Source organism: Adiantum capillus-veneris, chromosome 28 (assembly GCF_014529385.1).
Source record: "Adiantum capillus-veneris isolate H3 chromosome 28, ASM1452938v2, whole genome shotgun sequence".
NCBI classification, from domain to species: Eukaryota; Viridiplantae; Streptophyta; class Polypodiopsida; order Polypodiales; family Pteridaceae; genus Adiantum; species Adiantum capillus-veneris.
The window spans coordinates 17924792-17937372 of record NC_140958.1 but is presented as its reverse complement, the minus strand read 5'-3'; the positions used below and the strand labels follow the sequence as shown (position 1 = coordinate 17937372).

Here is a 12581-nt window from a genome sequence, read left to right as displayed (position 1 = left end):
CTCTCTCTCTCTCTCTCTCTCTCTCTCTCGATGAAGTCGCACGAGCAACAAATGGCTCTCCCAAACTTCTTGGAAAATTCTTTTGAACTTGCAAGTGTCACATATGCAACATTGTCGCTTAAGCGACGAAAGTTAGTTTGCAGTCGTTACAAGCGTCGCAAAATTTATGTCGTTTAAGTAGTGACGTCAACAACGACGGTTATAATTTTTTGGTGGGAAATTAGTGGGCATTGCATAAGCGACAACCGCACGTTGCTTAATTTTTACAATTGATGGTACAAGCAAAGGCCAGTGAAGGAATATCGAATGCTTTTGAAGCTAACTAGTCTTGGCATCTCATATAAGTCACAAAAAGGAGGAATGGAGAAAAAGAAAAGCACAAGGAGATGTGTACTCAACGTGAAATGGAAATGACATCGAAGGGTTGAGTGTGTCGCGCCGCTTAATCAAAGGATGCCGTCTGCTCAAAGGGCATAAGTGCAACGCTTGATCAAGCGTTTAGGACGTCGACGTCGATGGCCTTGCTCGCCCATCAGCAGCTACTTCGACACAACGGCTTATTCTTCAGCATCTTGCCGCGCTTCAATCTCCCATCACGACAATCTTCTCACTGCGCAACCACAGCCCGCCATGTAGATCAGCAGCAGCAGCAGCAGCCGGCGGCTTCCCCTCGATTGTCCTCTACTCCTGCACCTCCCGATCATCTTCATCATCATCCACCTGCTCCTGCAGACAGCCCTCATACCCTTCCTCTATGTAGCAATGCCAAGCGTATCCACATCGTCGACTGCAGCAGCGAGCGGGAAGGCGTCTACGCGCTTCGGCTGCGCAGCCCCCGCGACTTCCGACGCATGCTCGCCACTTCCGGTCTCTTGTGCCTCGTCCCGGCCCAACAGGACACCGCCACAAAAGCATGGCGAATCTCCGGCGATGGCACGCGCTGCTTCTCGGATCTCCGCGAGAACACCTTCTACATGGCGATGAGCGCGTTGCGGCGCAACAGGAGCAGCCACAATTCTGCTTCCGCTTCTGAGCAGCAGAGCCTCGCAAGTCTACGTGCAACGGTGAATCAAGTGCGCAGGGAGCTCACGAACAGGGCGCTTGGGGAGGAAGGCGAGCTAACGGAAGCGCTACTGCGCATATTCTGCAAAAAAGCAGGATTTCCGGGCATGGTGAGCAAGCCACAGCTGCGCATAGTGGACAACGAGGAGGTGGACGCGGTGCTGGTCTCTCCGAGAGCAATGGCGATAGGGTTTCATTGTAACAAGCTCACCCACAAGGAGGCGAAGGCCGCGCTGAAGCGCGTGTCAAGTTGGGTGCAGTTGGCCAGCACCGGCAGCTCTGCGCATTCTTTTCTCCTAGGCAAGGACGTGTACGTTGTTCTCTCCGGAAACCTGCTGCCCACCAAGGAATACGAGCGTGTTGTTTCCTACTGCCAAGAGCATCGTCTCATGCTGCTTCTCAAGAACGGCATCAATTTCTCCCTCCACAACTCTCTTCTTCCGCCTCAACAGTACATGGTGCCGGCCAAGCTACGTACCACTTCTACTACTCCTCAGCAATGTTAATTGTCATTGAAAACTCTCTCTCTCTCTCTCTCTCTCTCTCTCTCTCTCTCTAAATCTTGTTGTTTACATATACATCCTTTTAATACTGTTACATCAGCACAGCCTTAGCTTTCGTGTCTTCATTCAAACCAGCATGCACACAAGAAGATTTAGAAATTTTCTTATGTAGGAAATTTCATACAATGCATAACATCATGAGCTTCTGCTCGAGAGGCACCGCATACCTAGCTAGGTATGCGCTGCCTCCTCACAGAAGCTCATGATGTTGTAGCAAGTCACAATGTGGGAATTATTGTGAGAATTTGTCCAAAACTTCTTGTGATGAATGTCTTCAAGAATCTAGTCACTGATAAGTTTCTCAGGAAGAGATCTTGAAGAGTGAACCTTATACTCAAAAACCATAGCATGAATGTCTTCAAGAATCTCCTCTTGAAAAAGTCATTAATTGGCATTATCCCTCTAAAAGGGAAACTGTACTAAAGTCTCCGAGTAAGGATGAAAGAATGAGAGCTATCGTAAGGATGAAGGAATGAGACCTATACAAGACACTTACATAACCAAAGGAAGTGAGTCCCAGTGTATCAGCTTAGCCTTCAGCCAGTGAAGAAGAGAGTGAAAAGGAAAAGTTCCACTTGGATTTTGCAAGAAGTCTCTCTATGGCCAAATCATAGTATAATTTGCAAAATTTTTGCTTAAGAATTGACTTTACAAAGGGATTTATGTATGTTTGGGATAAAGATTTTTTCCTAGCAGTGGAAGTGCCCTTTGACCTTTGAATTCTCTCTACCTCTGTTTTTCTCTTCCCCCCTACTACGGTTCTTTCACCCGTCAAAGTCTCTGGTCGCCTGTTCTGCAACCAGCCACCTGCTACAGTAGGTCCTTCAATGGCAAAATGTGCGCCCCAATATTCCCTGCGCTGAGGTGTTAGGTTGAGGCAAGTTTGGTAATTCCGGCTGCTGACGGGTCAGCCTCCCAGAGACTTTGACAGCCAGGAATAGGCCCTGGTCGACCCATTCTGCAGCAGGCTCCCGGCTGTCGCCGGTCGCCTGACCTGCACAATAGGCCTCCCAAGGCCCATTCCCTACACCTTCAATTAGGACCCTCATTTTTATTATTGGCCTTTTCCATTCTAGACAATCAGGCCTCCCTACTCATGCTATGCTATTTCTCATGCTACTTATGCTATGTTTCTTGTTTAATGCATTCAGAGTTTGGTTGTGGTTGACCATATTTACTCTCAATAGGCTTCTAATTCACATTAAATTTAAAACATGACTTGTTATGACTTTTTAGTTAAGCAATACAAAATTATTATTTTCTTGTGGTAATGTTTCAAAGTATATATGCTTTTTGCAAAAAATTGAAAATTTTCTAGTTAAATCCCTATTGTGGTGGACACGAGACTTTTGTCAAAAAAATCACACGAGTTATTTTTACTATAAACTTTGATGGAAATGATGTAGCTCATAAAACATATAAAGCTTTACTTTGGATGAAGAATTATAAAGTGACTCTACTAAACTATTTTTGTTGTTTTTATTGCTATTCTCAGAAACTCATTAGAGATATGTCTTATGATGAAAGCATCAATTAGAGATTCAAAGTGGGGCATACTAAGAGAACTAAGAATATTTTTACAAAATACTAGTAAAAATGATTTAAACACTTTGGGCTTCACAATTCCTTCAAAACTTATCCACATAAGATCAATTTGAAAACTCATTATACGAAATGTTGATATGACCTATAGTTTTATCATGGTTTCCATTTTCAAGTGCACATATTCAAGAGAATTGTTAACCCTCAGGGCACACGGACACCCTATGATATATAAACGTTGTATTATTTAGAGTCAGGTACTGGGCTTGTCGGACCAATAGGAAAAGGGTAGGAGTGATTGCCGATGAGAGGCGCACTTTAACTTGGACATTCAAGGGATTAGTTGGTTAAGCATGGGCACTCAAGTGTGAATGGGGTGAGCTTCTATAAAAGCCAACTAAACCTAATTTTTACTCATTCTCTCATTTGTACAATAGAAGAGTGCTCTTGCTCCATCTCCATCTTCTTCTTCTTCACCTCCTTGTGTGTGTGTGTGTGAGAGAGAGAGAGAGGGAGAGTGTGTATGCGATCGAGCATTACGAAGGCACGACGGCGGCGAAGTGGTTGAGCGCGACACGACTGCAGCTTCTTCTTCATCGCGGCGAGGAATCCACCACGAAGGCGAACGTAGAGCGGTGAGTGACACACCCTTTGTTCTCTTGAGCTTGCTAGTTTAAGCTTGTTGTGTGCTTGGAGCCGTTTGTGGCTCGCACACGGTGTATTGGCAAGTCCCTTGCTTCGACAGCGCGGCAAGGAGCGCACATTTTTGGCGCCGCTGCCGGGGATATGCCCTACACTAAGCTCGGTTAGCACTTTACGCTTCCTTGTGGTGCAATTTCTATCATAGGAAAGGCAGGGAAGGAGTGCGTGGAGATTTCTGTTTTTTGCGTTTTCTGCATTTGCTGTCAAGTTTCAATTTCTGCTATTGTCTGCGTTTTTTCAATTTCTGCAATTTCTGCATTTTCAAGTTCGACGTTTTCAATTTCTGCAATTTTCTGCATTTCTGCGTTTTTCAATTTTCTGCATTTCTGCATTTTCAATTTCTGCGTTTTCAGTTTCTGCAATTTTCTGCATTTTCAATTTCTGTATTTTCTGCATTAAAAAAAAAAGTTTTTTTTGGAAAAAAAAATTCTGAAAAAAAAAATATTATTAAAAAAAAAATTCGAAAAATAAAACGCGAGCGAGCGGGCGGCTAAATTTTTCGAAAATAAAAAACGTGACTCTTAAAACGGACGGGTTGGTGGTAGATCGGGATCGAGATCATTTGCCCAAGCCCAAGCCCAAGCCCAGTCCTCAGTCTTATGATATATACTAGACTCACTCTTATATATATATATACCCTACTCCCTCAAGAGAGAATGAGAGCATGTGGGACAAGTCCTCCACTCTCCTCCTTTCTCTTCCCACTTGCACCCTTAGACTTTTTAGTTTGGGCCTAGTTCCCTACTGGAAATTGACAGTTTTAGGGATTCCGAGGGCATAGAGTGACCAAACGGAGGGCTGTAAAGCACGGCACGACCCTCTGACCGATACGCTCGTTTCGAGCTATCACACGGCCCATTCCACGTCACGCTCTAAAAAATCTAGCAAAAAAACAAACAAAAAACACGCTAAAAACTAGTCACAAGGCCTTCTAGAGCAGCTTTTTGACACCTTAGGGTATCAAAAGCACATGCACTTACGCTCTGGGCGGGTGCTAGAACACGAGCATATTGAGGGTGCCTCTGTTCATACGGACACCCATTACCCATCCACGATAAGCTCTAGACCCTCAGCGGGGACACAAGGTAGCACCACCCAAGACCCTAAAATAGCCGCTAGTGATTCCTCCTCTGACTCAGAAATCATGGAAGCATACCCTACCCAAAACACTGAGAGAGAAGGCCATGCACCTCCCGAAGCTCCACAGCCTAGTACTAGTATGTTTAGCCGTTTCATGGAAACATTAGGTAGAGCTACTCGTTCGGAACCTGATGCAAATGAAGCACACAAAGGGGGTGGGGAAGTGAACTCTCCTTTCACATCGCACGTGGACCCCACACCCCCAAAGAGTGTCCATGTGAATATCCTGCCAACTTCTTACCAAGAAGGCCCTGTTGAGCTGCCTCCTTCAGAAGTTCCCTCTAGAGTACCGTTGGTGACAAGTAAAACCACGGGGAGCAATATTGCTTCTACCTCACAAGAAACCGTTAACACGTCGACTCTAGAAGGATGGTTCATTAATGATCATTGGACATACGACCTCCACACTGAGGTGTTGACGGATCTACACTCTGGCCACGCCTACCATGTAGGATGGATAGAGATTGTACAATCCACCTCTAGTGCCACGAGCATCGAAGATCAACAGAAAATGATCTGTAATGTTATCCATGGCATTATTCAATCAGAAAGGCAAAACCGAGGGGTAAATATACTCTCAACTGGCCCCATGAGATTTCTGGATACGAGCAAGGCTCAACAGCCTACTCTAATGAGCCCCATGGACCCATCTTACGTCATTTCACCTGGGGTCTCTATGCAATCTGAGCCTCCGAGCGAAAACTTTAGCTTCCCTAACTTGGCTCAACCCTCTATTAAGGAAAACCCAGTGCTCACTCCAGGGATAAGCCTGACAGAGAATGTACCGATGACATCTACGGTTAGCGCAGTGCCACTACCTAGTGTCGTAGTACCTAATATGGGGCCTCGACCATATGTGCCTCTAGCCCCTTATGCACACATGGCCCCCACACCTCCAATAGTACCACTTGTTTACGCTCCTCGAGTGCCGCTCCCTAGCCCTTATCCGAGTGGACCTATGCCCGGTTATGTTCCATATCCTGCATCATCCACACATATGCCAAGACCGGTACCCGTTCCTCTCCCACATATGATTCCAAGAGTACCTCCACCGGCCCTGCCTCCTCACATAGGTGACTTGGCAGCGTTTGCTCAAACCATAGGTCGATCTATCGCGGAAAATATGCGTCACGCATCTGATAGAGAGCCTAGAAGTAAGGCAGTACAAATTGCCAAACTCACGCAAAAATTCAATGGGGACGAAGATGCTAGGAAACACATTGAAGTGTTTGAACAAGTATGTGATTCCTTAGGGGAACGCAACGAACTACATAAGTGCAATGCCTTAAGCTTGACATTAAGTGGGAAGGCTGGAGATTGGTATAGGACCCTAAGGGTGGACGAGAAAACAATCTACCCTACCCTTCGAAGGTTGTTTCTAAAGGAGTACATACGAGAAGGTGTGCTTTGGGGTGTAGCATCTCAGCTACAAAAGGCCGAACGTAAGGAAGGAGAGTCAGTAAGGGACTTCATTAGTCGTCTAAAGCACTTAAACTCTCGTTGCCCTGTAAATGAGCGCTTCAACAATAACCAACTGCTTGATCGATTCATTCGAGGGTTGAGGAATGAAGGAATCTATAATGGACTAGTGATTAGAGGTATCACAACCTGGGAAGATGTCACTGCCAATGCAATCCAATTAGAGGACAACTTGATGATAGCAGGCATGAGGGTGTCTACTAACACGAGATCCACTAGCTCACAAGCCATTGAGTATGAACCCATGACTGCAAAGCCCATTGCCAATGAGCCAAAGGTATTTGAGACATTCTTGACAGACCTCACCAAGGCAATCCAAGAGTCTCTTAAGGATAATCGACCCCCTCAAAATAGTCACATGTATCCAAGAAGGGAGCAACAATGGTGTTCCATTTGCTTAGGTCCACATAGCACTAGTGAGTGCCCTACGTTTAGAGTAAAATTTAATGGAACTTGCAACGCATGTGGTAGGTATGGTCACCAAGCTAAGAATTGTTTAATGATCAAACGTATGATGGCAAATAGACCACCTGTAGCCTGGACGGATGCACCTCGAGCTCCTGTATTGATGCCTGCTCCACCTGTTGAGCAACTACCGCAACACATGGTCCCTAGATCTCAAAATGTTGTACAAGCTACACCGCTACCACCTCCTGTGCTAGGACCGCAGCCCCCGCATACAAGAGTCGCCCCTATGAACCAAGTGGGTTGCGAGCCATCAAATGCTTATGCAGATGGCTGTGAGGAGGAAATAGACACTAGTATTGCCTACGGACTTGATACAATGGAAGAGTGTCCTATATACTACATGGAAGATTGTTGGGGACAAGTCAAGCCGGTTTATCAAGCTGCTGCTCTCGCATCCAGAGGTCAAAATATCAACACCTAGGCTAGGAGGCCACCTCTTCAATGCTACGAGTGTGGTGGACCACATCGAGCAGCGGAGTGCCCTATTAGGCTGCAAAAGAATGCTGCACAGATGCAAATGAATCAAGGGAGCACGTCTGCAATGCCAATACTCACATGTAATCGTTGTGGCATAGATCACTTGATTGCCCAATGTCCCTATAACCCAAATGCGCCTAAAATCACACCCCTAAATTTGGTCGAAATTGCTAGTGTGACATCGCCAATACCACCCGTCGCACCCGCTTATGCGATTACACGGTCCATGCTTCAAGGGCCAGGCCATATCCTCGAAGAGAGAGATACCGCGTCAGTTATCCAAGCAAAGAAAAGGAAGACACGAAGGAAGAAGTCGCAGAATACGGAAAATTCAAAGCCAAGTTCCAAAACAAACATAGGAACAGGAGATGACCCCGTGTATATGAATGACCTCGAGGATGATTCAGATTCAGTCGAGACAATGGAGACTAGAACCAATACCACAAAGAGAAAGACCGACAAAGAAAACCGTAACATGGAACCAAATGAAAACCGAATAAGAGAAAATCATAAAGAGCCTCTGAAAACACCACAAGTGTTTCCAAATCCAATCCAAGACCCCCAAGATAAACCGCAGGGGCAAAAAGGGAAGAATCGTAAAAAGAAGATTGGGACGTACCCAAACCCTGTAGACGAGATTAAGCAGGTGAAACATCTAAGAGGTTTAGTGGAGGAGACTCAAAGGAAACTAGAACCAGAACCCATGCAGGTCAAAATTCATGACACAGTGTTTCCCACGCAAGTTCATCCACCCCACATGAATCATAGACCGTTAGCCATATCTAGTATCATCCAAGAAGGGAGTGAGGACGGGACATCAGAAAGTGAGCATACACCCTTCTTGTTGGAAAGGATGTTTAACGAAGGAATACCTGATCCCATTGAGGAATATGAGATTCCATCCTCACCAGTTCCTAGTCAAGGACCTACACCCTGCAAAACGCCAATGAATGTTGCCAAACTAGTGGACTTCATGTCTTCTGAGGTCCGAACCACGATCATAGCAAAGCTGTATGGAGATCCTGAGTTATTCCTTGCACTTCGAGCATTCCTTAACGGAGAGCTACGAACAGGATTACCGCAGTTTGCGCAACCAAATAGGCCTGACTTGATTATGATTGATGAGGAAAATCATGTGCAATCACTTGACTTAGATGGACACGAGTCTGTGATTGAGGTACCCATTAACGAATTAGGGCTGTATTTTGAAGGCGACGAGTCTAATGCGACCCTACCCATCACTACCAAGGGATTAACTATAAAGGGAATTCTTGATGGTGGTGCGGGAGTTAGCATCGTTACAAAAGATTGTTGGGAATCCATGGGAAAACCCCGCCTCAGTGTTACTAACATTGTGGTAAAGATGGCAAATGGTACCATAGCCAAACCTATGGGGATGCTCAAGGATCTTAAGATCAAAGTTCTAGGACACAAGGTACGACATACGTTCATTGTAATGGATTTCTCTAAACACCTTATGTCATATGAGATGATTTTAGGATGACCATTCATGAGGGAAGCACAAATGGTTCACGATTGGTCTAAAAATCATGTCAATTTGCAATTCCAAGACTCTATCCTTAGAGTGGATTTGGTGACTGGTAAGGTACACCCCTTAGGGAGTAAAACCATTATTGATCATCGCTCTAACACCACAGTTCACTCGGCCCCACTACAATATTGTTACACTTGTAAGAAGGATACAGACATTGGCAAAGATTCTCCTTATATGGATATCCTACCTGGGATGACTGAGTCGGACAATGTGGATTGGGTCCACCTAGCATCAACCATAGACACTTGGGGAAATAGGGGGACGACCTGGGTAACACCTGAGGGGGATGAAATGCATGTACCCTTAAATATGCTACAAGCAATGCATATCGCTTCCGACAAGACTCATCCTAATGTAACGAAGAAAACATACAAGTGGGTCCCTAAAGCTTCTTTAGTGACCATAGCTAGTGCTAAAAGACAGAAGCCTTGTAAGAAACGTACCACTCGCTCCAAGAAAAGTAAGAAAATGTTGCGATGGATCCCTAAGCGACTATTGGAAGCCCAAGGCTACTATCAAGGAAATGATCAAATCTGGGTACCAAAACGTAGATTGTGCTCTTACCTATCACCTGACCCAAGTGAGCCCAATCCCGTAGCTCCAAAACGAATCAATGATCGTGGAAAGAAAAAAATCAGAGAATGCTACACACCCGCTCCCGAGCTAGTTTGGGTACCAAAGAAAGAACGATTTGTTCCACCTAGCTCAGGAAGGGGGGAGTCCCATGAAGATTCTAGCTCATCATGTAATACATCCATAGAGGTAAAAGCTTCTACACAGTCTCCATCTATAGTAGTGGACCTCCATGAAGCTACAAAAGAATCCACACCTCACAGTGTTCAAGAATCACCTGATGAACCACTTCAAGTTCGATCCTGGGAGAGTACCTTACCACCCTTGCAACTTGACGAGGCACCTAGGGTAATAGAAAACTACTGGCAAAAATCCTCACCCATTACCAACTGGAACAATTGGTTTCAAAGGGTGACAAGCTCATTTCAAACGGTATGATCTACCCAAGGCAGGGGGGAGTGTTTGTGGACATCCATCATTCACTTGTTTCCCTCTCAACCTTTTTCCCTGACCTCTCAATCTTCGATCTTAGGGAATGTATATATATAGCCTTATACTCACAAAAAAACAAAAATAGTAAAGAGCAAGAGTGCCTAGCAATGAGAGAGCACCCTATCAGATCTTACATATAAGTCCAAATTCACCGTGTCAATTCAAGCAACACACAAAAACAACTCTTATGTTTTAAAGGCCTAACCAAATCTATCTGTCTTGTCAGAAATGGCTACTTCACCAGAGGCATGCACTTCTATTTTTGATGAAAGGTACCCCTTGTCTTTTCAACAAGTGTTCTACGTATGCTACCCTATACTTTCTTGCGAATGGGATTTGATAGAGAGCCTTGCATGTGAGAGAAATTTTGAGGAGTTAGAATGGCTGATACGTCTATGGCTAACTAGTGATCCCTACCCAGTAGCGAATGTGTCTCCAATGGCACATGCTTATTCTTTTGCACAAGATGAGTATCCACGCATCACGAGGTTCTTGATTAGCATGCTTGCACAAGAGGATGATGAAGAGGAACTAATAGAGACCGAGGAAGACTATGGCCTCACGGACAACGATTTTATTTATCTAGATGATGAGGATAGAGGCCTAGCCTTAGGGTGGCCACCCGGTTTATATAATATCCTCTTTCCTTGATTCTAAAAGGGGTGACAGATAGGTAGGTTAGGGGTCTAGATTGTGTTTTGAGTTTGTTTTTTAGGAGTTTTAATTTTTTCCACTGATGTGCCTCCTGGAGGTATTCCTTTTGTTTCCTAGTGTGTACAGGAGTGTGTTGCTATTGATAGGATTTGGACCTTCATGGAACCTTCAAATCAAGCGCGACCATCAACACAAACAGGTGTTTCTTGTCCATTAGCATTGCCCTTATCTTTTTGCATCCATGTTTGTCTGCTTTGATTGTGATTGGTAGCCTAATACTCAGCGCATTTGCTTACTATCAAACATTTAATTCAATGTAATGTTTTGTCATAATCACTTGTCTAGGTTTAAAAATCAAGCAGTCCGACTAAGCTAGTTTGACCAAGCTAGGTATTAGAAATCTTCTCTTAATACCATGGGGAATGCCTTCCTAATAAACAATGGTTACTTAGGTTCTTAATCCGATTTAGGCAGCATTGTATGAAATGTACTAGGGCTTTCTAGTGGACTTAACCCTATTGACCTTTAGCTTAAGTATTATAAAGGGAGTTTACTAATGTGATGAGCCTGGGGAGGGTAACAGTGTTATATGACCCCCCAAAGTTACAAAATTTAAATGCTGAAAATGAACAAACAAAAAATCAAAGTGCCACAATGTAAAATTTTAAGCTGGAAGAGAAATCCCTGCTTAAATTGGTACTTCACTCACATGTATCGCCTATGGTACTAGAGCCCTAGAGGTTCCCAGTGTGGGCGCTTTTCCTTGAAAAGCAAAAAACCCAAGGCATACAAAATAAGCACACACATCATAATTGAATCAATGTGAAAAGACTTTGGGGGGTCAAAGAAAAAGTAATCAGTCAGGCGATGATTTCATGAGAAATTCCTTTTATGGTAGCTTAACTACAAGGTTTTCTAGATATAGCCTCTAGTCAGCCCTCGAACATGAATACTTGGCTCTCGCGATTAAACAACTTAATTGACCAGAGAAAATTAAGAAGCTTACCCATGGTATTAATATTCGATCTCTAGTGCCTTTCGACCGTCAAATTAGCGACCCCATACTTGTTTAATTTTCTACCTTTACATCTGTTTATGCATTTGATTACATTGCAATTTAATGTTCATTGCTACCAAATTGTTTGAAATTCTTTGACCAATCAATTTGTCTACCTAAAACTGCATATGCTTTTTAAGAGAATGCAATTACTGTGCCAACGTTGTTTGATTTTGCAGTGATTGAAGAAGGCTAAGGACATTCATCTCAAATGCTCTTCCACCTCGACGAACCAGCTTCAACTCAATAGCTTCCGAGGACGGAATCTACATCAGGAAGGGGGGCATGTTAACCCTCACGGCACACGGACACCCTATGATCTATAAACGTTGTATTATTTAGAGTCAGGTACTGGGCTTGTCGGACCAATCGAAAAAGGGTAGGAGTGATCGTCGATGAGAGGCGCACTTTAACTTGGACATTCAAGGTATTAGTTGGCTAAGCATGGGCGTCCAAGTGTGAATGGGGTGAGCTCCTATAAAAGCCAACTAAACCTAATTTTTACTCATTCTCTCATTTGTGCAATAGAAGAGTGCTCTTGCTCCATCTCCATCTTCTTCTTCTTCACCTCCTTGTGTGTGTGTGTGTGTGTGAGAGAGAGAGAGAGGGAGAGTGTGTATGCGATCGAGCATTATGAAGGCACGACGGCGGCGAAGCGGTTGAGCGCGACACGACTGCAGCTTCTTCTTCATCGCGGCGAGGAATCCACCACGAAGGCGAGCGTAGAGCGGTGAGTGACACACCCTTTGTTCTCTTGAGCTTTTTAGTTTAGGCTTGTTGTGTGCTTGGAGCCGTTTGTGGCTCGCACACGGTGTAT

At 44.5% G+C, this 12581-nt stretch overlaps 1 protein-coding gene across 1 annotated transcript; it reads left to right on the top strand.

Annotated features, from left to right (window-relative positions):
- The first annotated feature begins 362 nt into the window (after positions 1-362).
- Positions 363-5405, top strand: LOC147420124 (uncharacterized). Its single transcript, XM_086505069.1, has one exon. It carries the CDS (start codon positions 516-518, stop codon positions 1566-1568), a length of 1053 nt encoding a protein of 350 aa, XP_086361195.1. The 5' UTR covers positions 363-515; the 3' UTR covers positions 1569-5405.
- Positions 5406-12581: the final 7176 nt, after the last annotated feature.